The 18,111-nt window shown below is 37.6% G+C and overlaps 1 protein-coding gene across 1 annotated transcript; it reads left to right on the forward strand.

Annotated features, from left to right (window-relative positions):
- Window positions 1-1,415: 1,415 nt before the first annotated feature.
- On the forward strand, window positions 1,416-17,209 carry ASIC5 (acid sensing ion channel subunit family member 5). Its single transcript, XM_037401731.1, has 10 exons — window positions 1,416-1,455; window positions 4,956-5,262; window positions 6,723-6,954; window positions 8,046-8,165; window positions 9,136-9,285; window positions 9,863-10,010; window positions 11,566-11,622; window positions 13,768-13,936; window positions 16,294-16,385; window positions 17,010-17,209. Exons 1-10 carry the CDS (start codon window positions 1,416-1,418, stop codon window positions 17,207-17,209), a joined length of 1,515 nt encoding a protein of 504 aa, XP_037257628.1.
- The last annotated feature ends 902 nt before the right edge of the window (window positions 17,210-18,111 follow it).

Genomic DNA, 18,111 nt, shown 5'->3' on the forward strand with positions numbered 1-18,111 from the left:
CACGCCATGTTTGTCTAAAGTATTAGATAAACATATTTTTTTTTGTAAGATGGCAATTCACATAATTAAAAAAACCCAAAAAATACAGTAAGATGAATCATATTTGCTGTGTAGAGAGCAACTTACAGTTTGTACTTCGTTGTATGCATATAGCAGTATAAAAGACCAACATAATTTGCTTTAAGAACTCCAGCAACTCAAGCCAGAGGCATTGACTGCGTCCTGTGAATGGGAGTGGTTTGCATTAATAGGACTGATCTGCAAAACCTGCTGGGCAGCGCTTTAGGTGTGGATGTTAGATACAGATGTTGCAAACCAGATTACTGTTAAATCCTTCATTGCTTGAGTGAATGCAAGTGCTGTGCAAAGCTTGCCCTGGCTGAGAGCCTCCTCTGTGTGGCAAAAGTGAATACGGAAATTTTCTGCTTGTCACACAGGCATGATTAAATGGAGTTCAGTGCTTTACCTTGCTGCTCGTAGCACTAACATCACGGCCAGAAAACAACTACAGTGAGGTACTGAGGGGCCAAGCTAACACACCTGATAACCCAAGAACACTGTGGGCCATCAGCTGGACCATTGCCAAGAGAGTGAATGAAAGAAGCAGATCAGAGAGGGAATGTGAAGTGGGGTTTTTTATTATTTTTTTTTCCTAAAGCATTAATCAAGCACATCCCAGGTCTGAATTTTCTAGTATTTTTATTGCCTTTTATTAGGTGCTCGGTTCTTTCCTTGAAACAAGTTTGAAACAAGATCATACCACACATCTAACACAAAAGCAGTCTCTCTCCTTTTTCATAGCTACTGGCAGGATTGACCCTGCATGCATTTTTAACCACGCCCACAGGCTTAGTTCTCAGGAATAACAGCTCATTTTTGCTAAAGCCCACAGGAACATGAAATCTGGAAATAATTATGAAGACAGCTATTCCAAGTGTGGATGAACTGCATCCTGCTGCTGGTGGGAACCTAGTGGCAGACATTTATTACCCGACAGAGCAGGGAGGGCTCCTTAACTACTTAAAGATAATCTGTTCAGTTCTGAACAGTGCAGTACGTTAATGAAGATAATTGGTCTTTCTAAAATAAAAGGAAAAAATATGAAAGAAATTTACAACGTGATGCAACACACAAGATAAGCCTGCATTTGTACTATTACTAGCATAATATGTACTTGAAATGTATATAAATATGTACATTTGATCCTGTCATAAAAATAATCTCTTTTATGTTGCAGACCATGTTATTTAAAAGACAAAACATAGCAACCCTGGCAGGTAAATTGCCCATCAATTAAATGTGTCATCAAGTATCACCTCCCATTTAGTTTTCTATAAAAGCCATTACCTAGCAATGATCACAGTGATAAGGCAGCTTGTTATCCACTTCTTCCTTTCTGAAATAAGCAGAGCCTCATGGACCAGCTTGGGAGATTCATTCAATCAGATGCTAAAGGTATGTGGCTAAACATATTAGAGTGCTTTACCAAGAGTTTTGTTACATTTTGATAGGTTTTTTTCAGGACTGACAACCAAAAAGAGAAAATCTGTCTCCTTTCTCTTGAAACCTTGTCCAAAAAGAGCAGTACTGTACATTTTCAACATACAAAGAAGGGAGAGGTGAGTAAAGCTTGTAAACAAAAATCGTAGAGTGACTTAAGAAGTGAGGAAAATTCTCTAGCTATTGGTCCTTTATGCATTTAGAATAAAGCTAACACAGTTTTTACTAGGTAATTAATTCTCTGAATGATACCATACATTAATGGTTTTTAGATTAAGGCAAAGAGGAAATCACAAATCTATCTAGATTAACTAACCACTGCACAGACGTCACATATAACCTTCCTGAAATAATTCTTTTCAGGTTAGAGCTCTGGCTGAAGATGAGCTATTTTTTAAAAAGCTATTCCTTCTTAATATGTTCACTAATGAAAATCCAATCACAATTAAACATTGGGAATACAAAAATAAAAATGTTGTACCTTTGTACCTTATTTCTGCTATGCAAGAGCTTAGCTTCCAGTTCTTCCCACTGTGTCCTGTTACATCTTTTTCCTCACTAGGTCAAAGAGCCCATTACTATTATCTACCAGTTCCCCATACAAGTAGTTAGAGATCATGACCACTTACCTGCTGATTGAAGTTCAAAACCCCTTTAAATTCAATTTACAGTGTTAACATTAACAATAGTGTGAATTTCTGATGTTTTTACATAAGCTTATAATAGTATGTCCCTAGCAATGTATCCCTGGTTATACATGCAGGGAAGTAATTTCTTCTTTAACAACTGGAAAATCAGGTGTACCTGACTGATCATGACTGTTCTCTGGGCTTCTCCAGGAATCAGTGTTCCCTGAGGCAAAGCATCTGCAGCCCACCCTGAACATATGAGCTACCTTACGAGCTCCTGTGTGTTCTGTATTTGGCTCCAGACAAGTGGTTTGCTCCTGGACATGGATTCCTCTCATTTAGTTACCTCCTTGCTTTTTTACTTATCCATCTTCTACTCTTTGGAACTTCTATAAATATTGGTATTATTCACATTTTGACAAAAATATTTTTTATTGTAGTGCCTACATTAAATGTACTTTGTATTGCTACTAAACAAACATAGTGTTCTCGAGACTTTGTCTAACACGCTAAGGTCTTGCAGGACCTTACTGTTTATCTAGCAGCATCTTGGATACCCTAATTCACTTACAGCTAGTTCAGCTGTGCTGGTTACACAGCCTTAGTCCAGATACACACAGCCTAAGTTTTGCACAGCATAGGATGAAGGGTTAATTATTTGTAATCCCACACCAGCCCATTATTGTGGTGTATTATTTTACTATTTGTTAACTGAGACCTGGAATAACCATTCTATCATTAATTGTATGTCACTGGAATATACCTGTGAATAAACAGACAAAATCCCAAAATGCATGGTGGGTCCCGACTTACAAGTTTCTTACCATTTTCCAATCTACCACGTGAGAAATTTCACACCAGATATATACCACCTGACCCTATGTAGCATAGTTAATCTTTTTTCTTTCTATTTTTTTTTTTAAATTATAGCATTTTCATGGAAACTGCGAATAGAATAAGGATTCTTAAAGACACTCACCTAATAGTGCTAATTCCTCTGGTGAAAGATGGCCATGAAAGCAGCAGTATGATATTAGATAATCTTGTGCATTAACAGCAAAACATTTGCAATCAGATAAAACATCATGTATACTTACTGTAGTAGCTATGCAGAAGAGCTCAAATACAGTTTGGCTACTTATTTGCATAGATTTTAAGTTACACTTCTGCTGATTAAGCTAACTAGTCTTTTTTGATAGCAATGGCCTTCTATGCTATCATTCTTTTCCCTAGCACAGTGTGTATAGGAGGAGTAAACACACACAGCATTTTCCCTGGAGAAAAGGGTCTGACCTGCTTGTGGTCTCTCCTTGGAGCCTACGGGCAGCTGGTGCAGATGCGCTAGGAGTGTACTTTGCTCCGGTGTTATGCGGGGAGCAGGCAAAGTGCTTGTTCCACTGCACACGCGCTGGTGGGAGAGCAGCCTACAGCAACACCAGGAACCCACTCACTCCAGCAGGCTGCAAAAAAGCACACAGGGCTGAACAGCTTTGCGATGGGATCCAACAGTCACTAGAGCTAGGAGCGAAACTTTGGGTTTTCCAGCAGAAAACTCCTTGATGATAAAAAGGGGTCACAGTAAATCATACCAGTATTGATCAAAGTTCTTCCACAGATCTTTAAAGAACACCACAAATTTCTCCCCCTTCAGAAATGGTCTGAAATCCAGCACCATCTGGGATTTCATTAGCAACTGGGCAGAGACCACGGCAACATCCCAGAGCGCTGCTGTGGTCACAATAGCTTCGGCAGATGATCTTAACATCCCTTTGCTGCTTTGTCCAACTGTCATAGCCCCAAGTAAATCAGTCTTCTAAAGGGGTGATTTTCTTCCTACCATGCATGCCACACTGTTACATCTATTTGTTGGTTAAAAAACAGAACTGGGGAAGCATTTAGTTGCTGTTAAACACTGATCTAAGTAATACATTTTCAGATCCTAATTATTATCGTCTCACAAAGTTTCTTTGATTTACTGTTCTTCTGGACTTCCTTAATGACAGAATGAAGTAGCAGATAATAATCTGTAAACTAAGCACTTTGCAGAGAGACTGGTCCAATTATGATTAGATACAGGAAAGGTCTTACTAAGTTTCCCTCATTTGGATGTTTTAAGAGAGAACATTCTGTTCAAATCCATGCTCAAAAGATCATTCAGCAGCAAGCGTAAGGAAATGACTACATTTCCAGGTATAGATTATATTCGTTACAGTTATAGCTCTTAAACTTGGATTTAAAAATGTTTTGATTCAGTTTTATTAACATCAGTTTGTAGAAAACAGGGGGTACCTGAAAAATAAAAACCATTCCTGATTCCTGGAATCAGACACAAAAAAAAAATAAAAAAGGTGTAGTTTTCCTTTTGAACCTGTAACCTTTCAAATTTTATCCAGAAACTTTTAACAGTGAAATTCCCTTTCATATCATTCCCTTTTTACCATATTTCTCAGAGCAAGTATGAAGACCAGGCCTTAATGGGATGTTACTGTGAAAATCGGATGCTTAGCGTTTTACAACAGGTTTGCTGCAACCTGAGGTTTTAAATCACTGAGGTATGTCAAAATCCAATCTTTTCCACAGGAGTGGAACTAATTTTTTATCTTAATGTGCTTAAAAAATGGCAAGATACAGTTTGTTCTTAGGTAGCACTGAGCTGATCTTTTAGCATCCAACTCTTCCATCCACAGAAGTTCACTACTTAGAGAATTTATCATTAAAGAGAAATTTTACAACTGCTTTCCAATATCAAAATTACGTGGTTTCCTTTCTTAAGTGCCATTTAAATGCTAATTTTAAAAATGCGATTTCACTTTGTTTCATATTAAGGAATATTGGAAAAGATACGATTGTACTTAATAAAGAAACTGCTGCCCCGTTTGGAAGACAGAAGGAAGTATCATCAGGAGTTTGCCTCATCTACTTCATTTCATGGAGTTCATAACATCGTTCAGACGCAGAGCAAGACACGTAAAGTGCTGTGGCTATTAGTAGTCACGGGCTGTCTTGCCATTGTTATTTGGCAAATCTGCAGTCGCTTCATCTACTACTTCAGCTGGCCAACCACAACTACAGTGGTGGTTCAGTATGTGGAAAATGTCAAATTCCCTGCTGTGACTTTTTGCAACTTGAACAGGTAAAAGTTATGTTTGTTGTTCACTCCTGAGAGGCAACACCTCTTTATCTGAAAGCAGTCAGGTTCCGCAATTTGTTTGAACAAATCACATAAAACAAGGGAAATTTGGCTCTGAGGGGCACATCTTCCACACCACCACATGAGATCTACATGAAGAGGAAAATATGAGAATAAAGGAAGGGAGGTGGCTTTTTTAACTTTCTCCTTCCTTCAGATGAGCAACTGCATTACAGATTTTTCAGTTTCAAAACGTAAATTAGAGTAGAAAAACCTCTCTGGTGGTGGTATTACCCTGCATAAAGCCCTCCCGGGTTACCTGCACAGCGTGCACTGCCGCTGGAAGTCCCTCTTGATTACTGGGGGCTGTGTGTTATAAAAACACCTCACTTCTTTTAACTAGAGTGGCAGCACATTGTAACTAGCCAGCTACTGAGCATGGCACTTGTCTAAGTGACAGTTTGCTGCCGTATCCATCTGTTGCTCATGTTGTGCTTATCCTTCCCTCCCACTTTTAGTAACCAGGCTTTTTGTTTGTTTGTTTGTTTTGTTGTTGTTGCTGGCAGGACAAAGAGGCACAGATCTACATTTATTTTTTGACTCAAATTCAGTTGTGAAGAGTTGTTCCCACCAACCACCCTTAAGTTGCATCATTAAGATCTATTATACTAATACATTGATATGTTGTTTTTTTTTTTAATAGGACTACATAAAATGGCAATTATAAAGAACATGGTAGTGTAGTTTCATTTGTGCTCATTCTCTTTTCAAACTTCTAATTGGTCTTTAAACCTTTACTGCACTAAAGGGCTTCAATGCTGTATGTCAGGAAAGCATCTCCAATGCCTCATCATGTTTTTGAGGCTTTTCAAGTGGTTTCTAGGAGTAAGGATCACCCGTGGTGCTGTGTGACCAGCCACAGAGCTCACAGGAAAGTAGACTATCTCTACACTGTGGTGTAGGACCTTAGAAAAGCAGGTATATGAGATTACTGCAAATGCACTTAGAAATCAATTTTCTAAATGATGAAAGACCGCACTTTCAAAAGGAACAGCTCCTCCCAGTTAGCTTCCCCCATTTAAACGCAATTGTTCAGCTTGTCATCAGTTCTACAGATCTGGTTGTTGGCTTATGCAGATGGCTGATCTACTCAAATTTTGGGGGTTTTATTTTTTTAATGAACAACCACACACAACAGAAACGTTTCCAGTATGACTGACCAGAATAACCATGGGAAGGAAGGTGTCCATCTTTGGTTTTCAGATATGGAGAATACCTTCCTAGAAATAGAGACTATATTGTTTATTCATGTGGTAGAGATCGAAGTGCAATGTGGTGGGCAACACACCTATAGTTTGCAAGTAAACAACAAATCATGTTATAGATTTGGCAATAGCAGCCTTGAGATCAGTCCTATAACTCTGCAGAACTCCAAATGATTTTTTTCTCCTTCCCACTGACAGGTTTCAAGCTCATGCAGTAAGCAACCTCAAAATAATTTTTTTTATTTGGAACATTGTGTCTGGAGTTCTCCAAAAATTTGCTAAGGAAGATAAATATTCTCGAGAGCTAAATGATTTCCTTCTTGGGAACCAGAACTTCAGCATCAAAGAGTTTACAAGGAAAAATGGGTTTTATCTGAACAGCACCACATTGCTAGAATGTGAATTTTTTGGAAAGCCATGTTACCCACAGGTAAATATGTTTAATTTACTATAACAGTAGCATGGAGGCGAAGGAGATGTATTCTTACCACACCTAGCTTTCCCAGCTACTCCCCCTGTTTTCCCTTTACAGTCAGCCAATGGAGAAAACAAGTCCTGCTCTAAATTACCCTGAGGACCTTGATTCTCCCACTGACTGCAGAGACAGCCTGCTGGACTCCCTGAGCTGTAAAATGGGATTTCAGTCTAAATTGCTCTCTGTCTAGTGCCACTTCTGCACAGATAGCAGCCTTTGAAAGCTCTCATAACTCCAGGCTGTATCTAACAACCTTTTCCATAAGTGGCCCACAACAAAGGTCAGTTTAAAGAGAGCTTTTTGCTTGACATGATCGCATCATTTTGTTCGTGAGGCCAAGAATATAGACAGGCAGGGTACCTATATGCAGAGTCAACAGGAATTTTAAATAACAAGGTGAAAATAGCCCATCTTTGGGAATTTCAGACAACAGCCAAAGAATAAGATAGTCCCAGTTTTGAGTCGATTCTTTCATAGAGCAGTTCTCAACTTAAATAGAAAACATTAACAGAAAAGTCAGGCCTATATTCTTTCGGATTAATCCAACCTTTAGATAGGATGTAGGTTCTAAAATTAGGTATTGGAGAGTTCTCTTCACTGAAATACACTAGCGCTAATAACTAAGGCAATGAGATGCGGTCATATTAAACGATGAGATGGCTTTGGGAAAAAATGCAAATATTATTCCATATGTAACATGACATTTAGTTTTGAAACAGTCTTCACTAAACATCTGGAAAAATTAAAGTTGGGTTTGAATATGTAATTTCTATATAATGTAACAGGTACAGAAAAACAACAGGACCTCATTAAATGATACTGAGCAGCTCATAGGTACTAACAAACTGAATTTTCTCCTTTAAACTTCATTTTCTGTAGAAAGGCATTAAATCCTTTTGAATATTTCCCATCAATCACCACTTTTCTAACTGTAATATTTGGCACTGCCTTTGGAGGGGGGGAACAACGATCAAACCAACAAAACCCAACGCCAGTTAAAGTGGTATTTCTCTCAATTTACTCTTCCCTATTTTCCCTTATTGAAGGATTTTGAACATGTTTTCACTGAATACGGGAACTGCTTTACCTTTAATCACAATGATCTTCCAGCAAGAAGAGTAAGTTTGTCTGGAAGAGGCTTACATTTGCTTTTTGACATCCAACAGGTACAGCTACCCTAATGATTATAAACAACAAATCGTGCAATAACTTACAGATGAGTGGAGGTGTTTTGTTTTGGCTTTGGTTTTTTGTTTGGTTGGTTTTACACAGACCTTCAGAATTTTAAAATTCTGTATCAAGACTATTTCTGAGTGAGAGGGTATTTTAAAGGGAAGATCTCATACAGATTTAAAAAGTCAGAATTATTATTGGCTCTGTCCCCAGATAAATAGTTCTAAAAGTTGCGAGTATATGTGTGTATATATACAGTTCACCTGCAACTGAAACATGTCATCAGAGCAGTAATTTAATTTTATACAAGCCCTTCAGAATGATATAATTTCATTTTAATAAAAGGCCTGGTAGGGAAGGTCATGTGATGCCAATTTCTTAGTAATACTGAATTTTGGTTGCAGGAGCAGCTGTAGGTGCTCAATACCAGCTAAGATCTGGTCTTTGCAATATAAATAGTCTCTAACCTTATTAGAACTGTCATTGACCAACAAACACCAGAAAACTCAGGGAATATCACCTTGTGAGATCGGGGAAAAAAAATAAAATCTGGAATGATAAATGACTTGGACATTCACTTTTGTTCTCTAGGAATTATGAGACAGTAGTGACACTTTCTGGAGTGACTAACGGAAAGTTTGTTGAAATGTGATGGGTAGTTGCAAGTAAAAGGAACAAATACCCACATTATGAGTAAATGTTCATCTATGCCTTCTTGCTTTTGAAATTAGATGGCAGAAGGAATAAAAAACCTGAAAGTTTATAGTAACTGGAAGGAAACCCACAGAGGTAATCAGCAAAGGAAAGTCAAGTCAGTTTGCTTCTATACTTTTCTGTAAATTGCCAAAAATATGACTAGATATACAAGACCAAATTAAAAAGCATAGTATCATTGTAAATATAGCTAAAGCTTCAGATGCCAAACAAAGCCAAAACTATCTCATATAATTCTTTCTGTATCAGGAACAATTCACTGATGAACCTGCTCTTGGTTACACTGATGCTGGTATAACTTTTGTTATCCATTCACCCAAAGAGCTTCCACGCTTTGATGGTTTAGGTTTATTAACACCAGTGGGCATGCACGCACAGGTCGCAATCCGCCAGCTGAAGGTAAGGACTTTCTCCATGAAGTGGAAATACCGGTCTTTACTGTCTCAAATTCTCTTCTGAAACATGAGATTTAATTAGATGTTTAGGAAGCTAAAATATTTATCATGCCAAAGTGACTCCTAAAAATATTTTTTCCTCCAGACGCACAAAAAAATTACTGCAGTTTGGGGGGGGGGGGGGGGATTGTCATTGGTCTTCATAATCTGTATCTATTAGAGTCAGCCTTTCTTTCCCAACATTCTACAGTCTCGCTGACATATAATGATATAAATACACCGCAGCATTTCCCCACCAACACAGTCTGTTACCATTAAGGTTATCTCTGATTCCTAGTGGAATCTAAGTGGAGTGGACTCCTCTTCAGTGCTAGGCTGTCTGATCACATCCTACCTTTGTTGTGAGAGAGATGAGATTCTTTTATAATCCCAGAAACATGAACTGTAATTCCTCCAATTAAATCAGAATGTTACTGCTTTTGTCTTCAGCAGGCTTCCTTCAGCATTTTAAAGTGTGAGAAAATAATATCAAATAAAAAAGAGACCAAAACAATGTATTTTCTGTTATTATTGTCCTACAGTCAATTATCCAAGAATACCCATGGGGAGAGTGCAATCCTGATCTAAAGCTTCAGTACCACAAGATTTATACTACTAATGGATGCTTGCAGGAATGCAAAGCCCAGTACATACAGGACTGGTGTGGCTGCTTGCCATTCATTCTTCCAGGTATTTCTCAGGAATATCATCATACTACTAGGAGACCTCACCTGTTACTGAACCGAAAAGGAGATGGGGCACATGCTTGAGGGATATCTACAACTGGGATTAATTAAGATTATATACATTTGTCTTCTTTTTCTTTTTGTAATTTGGAGAAAAGCAGCCAGATATTCAGTCAGCTCTAGACCTAGCATCTATGTCATTGGCTATTCTTAGGATAGACACCAAGAAACTTGAAAGAAAAGATTATGCCTCAGGTCTGTGAGACAAGTCTGTAGTCTTCAACCTGACTTCCTAAACAGCTGGAACTAAATCCAGAAGTCATAGATTTCCCACATCTACCCCCCAAAAAAATACTTTGTGGTGTTTAGCAGCCACAGTAGGACTGATTATTTGAAGACAGAAATCAGGGTCCTCCACATGAACCATGGAAAGACTCTGGCACCAGAAGAGGGCTCTGCAAAAGCCAAAAGGCTGCGTGGAGCCATCAAATCAGCCTGAAATGCAGAGTACAGGTGTATGCTGTAATGCTCCCCTCAAGATTCCAGGCATCTTCATCACTCTAGAAATGAAAAGCAGTAACGCTGAGCCCTGACCAGTATCCTTCCTCCCACCTCTTCAGCATTAAAAAAAAAAACAAACCAAAAAACACCAAAAAAAACAAAAAAACAACCACAAAAAAAAAAAATAGTCACCTCTTTCTGAAGACAAAGCTGGAACCCAAATCTGCTCTCACAGCTCATTTTTTTTCACTATTAGTGAGCAAGAAAGTCATTGTTACACCTGCACTTTCTGACTCAATGTATTTTTAAATATACCCAAGCAAAGTAGGATGTTTTCTACTAAGGGAGATGCATTAATGAGTGATCTCTAGCCTGTTTGACCACCTCTTGGAAAGGAGGTTGGAAATTTCCTCTAAACTCTCATGGAAAGGGGATTGAGAAGGAAATTAAGTTTAGGTCTCCCATATGCAGGGTGACAGCTTCATACAGTCACAGATAAAGGAGGGCAATGTCTTCTTTAGCTGTGTGCTAAAACATTAAGGAATATTTCCATGCAAAGGAAAAACTTGGGGTGAAACTGAGACCATCTGAAAGCTTAAAATTTTGCTGTTAGTTCAAGGTGCTATCTTACCCCTTAGGTCTCTGAACAGCTCTTGCACAAAGATCAAAACTTTTGCTGAAACACACGGGGTAGTATATAATCATATAGCCCATCTACCGTACTTTGTTTTTTCATTTCCACTAGGAAAGCCAGAAATTCCTGGCTTTAGCAAGCTGACACAAAGAATGAGCCACAAGCTCAAAGGCAGTTCTGGCTGGCACACGTAATAAAGATGTTTGCTCCAGTAGCAAGCCTCCTGCCTTGTTCCATTATCCCTTTTTCACTATGTACCCCTTTTGGTGTTTGTAGCTGCACTGTGCCCATCTGAATTGATTTCTCAGTAGTCTAATGATAGACAAGAAGCAGCTTTGATGACATTACATTTCAGTTTAGTACAAACAGAACTAAGGGTCAGATTGTTAATTGACGTTCCTAAAGTTTGTTGTTTATTTTTAAGGAAATGGAACAGAATGTGATTTGCAGAAGTTTTACAATTGTGTTTATCCGGCAGTCTGTAAGTAATAACTTTATATTCATACTTTCTAAGTCAATTCCAAATAGTAGACAATATCTAGCTATCAAACAAATATCATCAAACAAAATACTGAAAGTAGCACTAGAATGGAGTATGTCCCAGTCCATTTAATATTCAGAAAATAAAGAGAAGGCAGTGCATTAAAGAGATGCCAATTTAAAAAAACTAAAACAACATAAGAACTCGTTTTAGTAATAAAAAATATTTTAAAATGGGAGAACATGAAATAAATCTGTTTTCAGTTATCAGGCCCCTGGCTTGCATTTTTGCATCTTCATGGTATCATCCTTCTAGCTCCAATGTTGTATTCTTCTTGTTTTGACAAAAAAAGTGAACAGCACAGTAATAACAGGTTTGCTAACTGATAGAAAACATAATTCAAAATTGCTGGACTTGAACGTTTTATCTTTTCAAAAGTAAAATGAATTATATATTTTCAAAGCGCTCCAAATGCAATTCATTTCCATAAGCAAATAATCTGCACACAGTCAAGATGAGACCTGTAAGTCACTACAAGAGGCTTTCTGGAAATGGTAATCTTCAAATGGTAATCTAAGAAGTAATTTCTCATGAACTTTAGGAAGCCTCCTTTTTAATTGTTTTGGATTCTGCTATGTAAAGTGACTGTCCTTTCCCAAAGGAATGGATGATTAAGATACCAAGTAGAGTAACAAGTTTTGGAGAGTCTGTGCGGGGTTTTATTTGTTTTGATCCAGCATGTGCAACATTCAGGCAAGATCTACTACCATGAACAGCAGCTGTTTCTTTTTCCTGTGGCCCTTGTGAAATAGATTCCACTAAGTTGGCATTCTTATATAATCATGAGCTTTGATAGCCTGTCATGGTGCAAGTACATCTATTATTTTACTTCATGGATATTTTTGACCAAGTTTCAAAGAAACCACTGAGCAATGGACAAAAACAACCCCTAAGTCCTATCAAGGATGGGTAGGATTCAGAGCTGGACCCCAGAAGGAACTGGCATCATAGTCCATGGTGAATCAGGCTTGCAGGGGTCTGGTTCCCAGGACCCTGAGTTAGGTGCTAAGTCTCTTTCTAGGCGCAGGAGAGATTGGACATCTGATAACAAAATTTCAGATAATAGCACACTGCTCTGCAGGACCCTCCGCTGAGAGCATTTATTTTAGGAACTCTAAAGGCTGGTTATCCAGAATGAAATCCACAGCCCCAGCACCCCTGGAGAGTACCTCAAATCATTAACTAATAGACTAAGGTATCTCCTTCTCGGCAGTTTGCAGAAGCAAGAAGCCCACATGCCAAGGGAAAATACACAACACCCACCATCACACCATGACAAACAAAGCATCACAAACAGGAGATTATGGTACTTGTCTGAGAACCAGATGGATTTGGGTGATGGTTGATGTTTTAGGAAATATTTATGCCTTAACATTTTTCTTCTACATGAATTTTCTCCAGCTCTCCCAGATCTCTATAATGATTTCTTTCTGTTAGAGCCTGAGCAGAAGAATGGCTCCCCACTGTCATGAGCAGACAGACCTGCAGAATTTTTTGACTTCTCTATAATATTTGAAAAAAACAAAGCTTTCCCTAAGCCCTTTTAGCTGTTTTAAGCCCAATTATGAAGTGGCAGGCATGGGTTAAGGTAAAGCAAACTTAGCTTACCAAGATTTTTATGTAGTTATCAGATGATAGTAAATTACAACTGGTATTGCTGCAGAACATGCTTCTGTACACTGAAATGAGCTAGGCAGACATCAAGGCACAAAGACCAAGGATTATATACCGAAGTGTGCAATCAGAAAGCTAGCACAAAACACGGAAGGTCTTCTGTTGTCCTACTCTTTAACTGTGAATGAGAAATAATAGGCACATAACCCCCTAACAAAGGCAGAAGGACTTGCAGGTGCTGAATACCTGAAAAAAAAGTCATTAAAAAAAAAAATCTCAATCCTTAGAACTGTGCACCAGTTTCCCAAATGTCAGTTATTTATAACTGAGAAGTATCCACTTTTGTCAGAATAACCAACCCATACATTTATCTGTCAGTTAAAAGTAATTTTCTAAGTTTTTTAAAAAAAGATTTTTAAACTGCGTTCTTTTTTAGAAATATTATGTTGATTCTTTCTCCTGAAATTTCAGATGATATAGAGAAAAAAGGATTATGTACAGCAGGAACCCACAATTCTACTTGCCCTGCCCCATGTGAAGAAACAGATTATCCTACCACTGTCACCTATTCAAGTTTTGGAGGAGAAAAAGCCATAAAATACTTTTCTGCAAAACTGAAGAAAAGCCCAGAATACATTAGGTAATCTTCCTTAATTATTGTCTAATAAAGAAATAAGCAATTACTTTTAAGTGTGCTAATAGAGTGTTTGACGTAAATATGACATTTTAAAAAGATATTCTTATGTGTGATATTGATAGCGTTGTCTGTGAGATAAAATAACCTTAGGTAAAATTGGTTAAGATACATACATATTCATATCTATATCTATAAAATATACTTACTTACATCTAAGACTTGTGGATAACAGAATAGCTACTGCAGTTAAAAACTACTGTTCTCAATTACCTTCTGCCATAGATTTCTTCTGACAAAGTTTTTTTGATCACTTTTGCAATTAAGAATAAAGAGCATGTCTCAACAGTATTGCCTGCACCTTTTGTCCAGGAAGCGGTGTTAGAACTTCAGCTGCGCAGAGCTGTGTCATGCAGTAGTAGCACCGAGCTGACATAAACGGCATACTTTAAAATTAATAGAAGAGATATCATATATGCTTATGCTTTAATAGAGCATATGTGCCTTACTGTTACAATACAACAAATCAATACCAGATTTCCTTGCAAACACAACATTATATATCCCAAAACAGAAGGATTTCCATACTTTTTTGCTAGAAAGATACAATCTAGTTGTCAAAGAGCATTTAATACAGTTTGAATTACAATGAATTGCCTCTTGCTCATAGACGTAGAGGTTAGCAATACAAATAAGTAATAAGATGGCGCTACATGAACTCATAGTATCCACAACATCAAAATATGTTTATAAAGAACCATAGAAAATTGGGCTAATGAATATCTATGAGTACTTCATTGTTTCAGACACTTTAGTTTTTTCACTCTTGAAGCTATCAGTCTGCAAATGCTTGCATATGTTTTTATGTGAACAGGAACTATACGAATCATAGAATAGTTTGGGTTGGAAGGAACCTTTAAAGGTCATCTAATCCAATCTCCCTACAATAAGCAGGGACATCTTCAACTAGATCGCATTGCTCAGAGCCCCATCCAACCTGACCTTGAATGTTTCCAGGGATGGGGCACCTACCACCTCTCCAGGCAGCCTGTTCCAGTGTTTCACCACCCTCATTGTGAAACATTTCTTCCTTAGATCTACTCTTAATCTACCCTCTTCTAGTTCAAAACCATTACCCCTTGCCCAACCACTATAGGCCCAATTAAAACGTCTGTCCCCAGTGAAGATTATTAAAATTAAACCTGTTGTTATATGCAAAAGATATTAATCCATTGAGGACGTTTTATCTTTGGTGATTATTTTATTGTCTGTAAACATAATGCGCAATCCAGTAATTATTCAATTAAGCAAATGAAAATACAGAACATGCCCCTGTTACCAAGTCTTAACCAATAGGAACCCTGCCCATGTATTAACGAGTACATATTCCAAACTATAAAACATAAAGATCTATTGATTTCTGAAGATGTAAGAAGGGAAAAGTTAAATATTTATTAGATAGATCCACTAGCAACTCGATGAAAATGATAGGAGGTCTTATTAACTGAAGTTATGAAAAGAATATTCTTTTTAGTACTCAGTGCTACCTGAGTTTTAGAATTATCACCTAAAGAGATAGAAGTGATTATTTTCTATAGCACATATTTCATTTTCATTAATGTTGTTAACGAGCTCATCACTGTCAACCCAAAAGTCTGGAACTTTCACACTTCTGAAAAATAATCGGTACTTTTATTCTTAAAGGTCACAACATTAAGTGTGCAATTGGGTTTTGTGTGGTTTATGCCACACCATTATGTTGATATTCTCTTCAGGAGTTAAGGAGACTCTGTAGACATGATATAATAACGATGAGCTCTTTACTCACACTGAATCATTCCACAGGTCTTGCTCCAACTGAGATTTGCCTACTCTTCCACTTTTGCAGCAGGCAAGAATATAATTAGGTAAGCAAGGCTATTAGCACAGAATAGAACTAAACACCTGAATACAGCGCAAGAGCTCTTCTGCACAAACATGCTCACTGAAATAAGCACAATTAAATATGCAGTTGCACATAATCAAGAGTGGTAGACTAGACTTCCAAGCACAGTATCTGCTGTAGGTCAGATACTCAAGCTTATCTCTGTGATCCTTAAAAGGTACAAGTGTCTCGCAGTACATGTCTAGGATTACTTTCTCAGCATAGCCTGAAGATCTACTCTGATAAGCTCCTGTTGTAACTGCTGTTATTTGGACACCTTTTTCCTTCAGTCCATCCAACTTATTTTGGTAACTCTCATCTAATTATTCTTTAAAAGACACCATCACTCTCTCTGAACTTGGTTCTTGCTGATAAATGTTGGCAAAAACGAACAGTGCTCCTGATCACCTTGAGTAATACTGTATGTAATTGTCGTTAGGCAGAACCTTGTGCGTATTGACATTAAATATCATGATCTGAGCTACAAAATAACACAGCAGCAGAAGGCCTTGACTATATCAGAGTTGCTTGGTAAGTGATTGTTTAATATTTATTTATTGCCGATTAATTATTAATCTTAAAAAGACCTCACACAAACAGACTTTTTTTTTTTTTTGTTCTCTCCCCTCCTGCGTCATAGCCCATATGGGCTTCTAAACAAAAAGCAATACCTTTTATTTTATTATGGTAATAATCATGTCTGCCTCACAGCCATTTTTGATACTGTCTCCTGTCATTCCATCAAAGAACCTGCAGTATGGACAGCAGCAGAAAATAACAATTAAGTTTGGCACTAGTTTACAGCTATATCACGCGTAGGACTGTAAGAATAGGGAAGTTTATGGGATTTAGAGGGGAGGGGGAAAACACGGAGAGGAGAAGCAAGGAAACAGTTAAAAAGGCATAGAAGCAGAAAATATTTTAAGTATCTGTTCCACAGTAGGATGTGTTGTGTTGTACTTGCTTTATTTAGAATTTTAAGAAACACATTAGTCTTCTCCAATAAACATTCTTAAGAATATTAATTCTGTTTTCTTAAAGTGATGAGTTATGTATATTGAATGTATTTAACACTTGAACCCAGCAGGGCCTCGTTTACTTGCTAGACTAAACCAAATGCTTAGGATGACGTATGTTTATTTCCTTCTATTACAGCTGATGTAGGTGGCCAGCTTGGATTGTTTTGTGGTGCCAGTATGATTACAATCATAGAACTGCTCGAATATATTTTTACTAACTTCTGTTGGGTGTGCATCTTTCTTCTATTGAAAGCTCCTGAAATGCCTCAATGGAACAACCCATCCCAGAACCAACCAACACACAAGGAAAAAAAGAAGGGAATACAAGAATGTTAGTGGCTTGTAGAAGCACAAAATTAATTGTTTCTGCAGCTTCCCTTCCTTTTCAAAATACAATGGAGACAGTAATACTTGCATTGCTCCCTTCCCTGCACTCATTCTTCCTGCTTCTTTTTTTGCCTAGAATTATTTAACTGTGCTAAGTAACTTTAAAGAGTGAACTTTGCAAAGTTTCACTTTCTTTCTCATGTAAAGAAAAATGTAATCTTTACCTAAAATCTTACTGTAACAAATTCCCTTTTTTTTAAATAGCATAGCAAGTGATGCTACCATACAACATAATCCAGCATTTCTGAGCCAGTTTTTACCTTCTGTATTTTGAGTGAGGAGAAATTATATGCATATCAAAACAACACACACGTTTCTTAACCACCATAAAGGCAGAGCACTGCTGTGATGAAAAAGCAGATTCCTTATTAACAAGGAAATCTTTGCTAGTAGGTTACCACTTTTACATGTTCAATTGAAGGATAACATAGCTTTATCTACCAGAATTAGGAGCATTCCTAGTAACAGTAACTTCTACAGTGTGTATCTGTTTGTCTGAAACATCCAAAAATAAGTCTCATGAGCCTGCCAACTGCTATAGAGAACCATAGGGCATCTTAGTGCGTGGCTAGTGGGTAAACATAGGCCAAGTTCAGTGTTTAATGTCATGGAAGTTGGTAATAAAGACTACAGGCTTCACCTAGGTCTTACCAAAAAAAATAAATAATCCATGAGAGTTAAGAATTTTGTGGCTTTAATGTTCAGAAAAGCTTCTGTGCTTTCCTATGTCTGTATGGGCCTATGGAACAGTAGTGGTAAACTTATGAGTTTTATGTTTTTAAAGAAGACTTCAGTGATTAAAAAACCACAACTTTCAAAGATGTGTAATGGTGTAGTATAAATAAACACTC

This window comes from Falco rusticolus, chromosome 1, assembly GCF_015220075.1.
Source record: "Falco rusticolus isolate bFalRus1 chromosome 1, bFalRus1.pri, whole genome shotgun sequence".
NCBI classification, from domain to species: Eukaryota; Metazoa; Chordata; class Aves; order Falconiformes; family Falconidae; genus Falco; species Falco rusticolus.

Coding starts and splice junctions, on each gene's coding strand:
- ASIC5 (XM_037401731.1), top strand. CDS start 1,416: ATGGACCAGCTTGGGAGATTCATTCAATCAGATGCTAAAG. Junction 1,456..4,955: donor CATTCAATCAGATGCTAAAG/GTATGTGGCTAA, acceptor TTTCATATTAAG/GAATATTGGAAAAGATACGA. Junction 6,955..8,045: donor GAAAGCCATGTTACCCACAG/GTAAATATGTTT, acceptor CCCTTATTGAAG/GATTTTGAACATGTTTTCAC.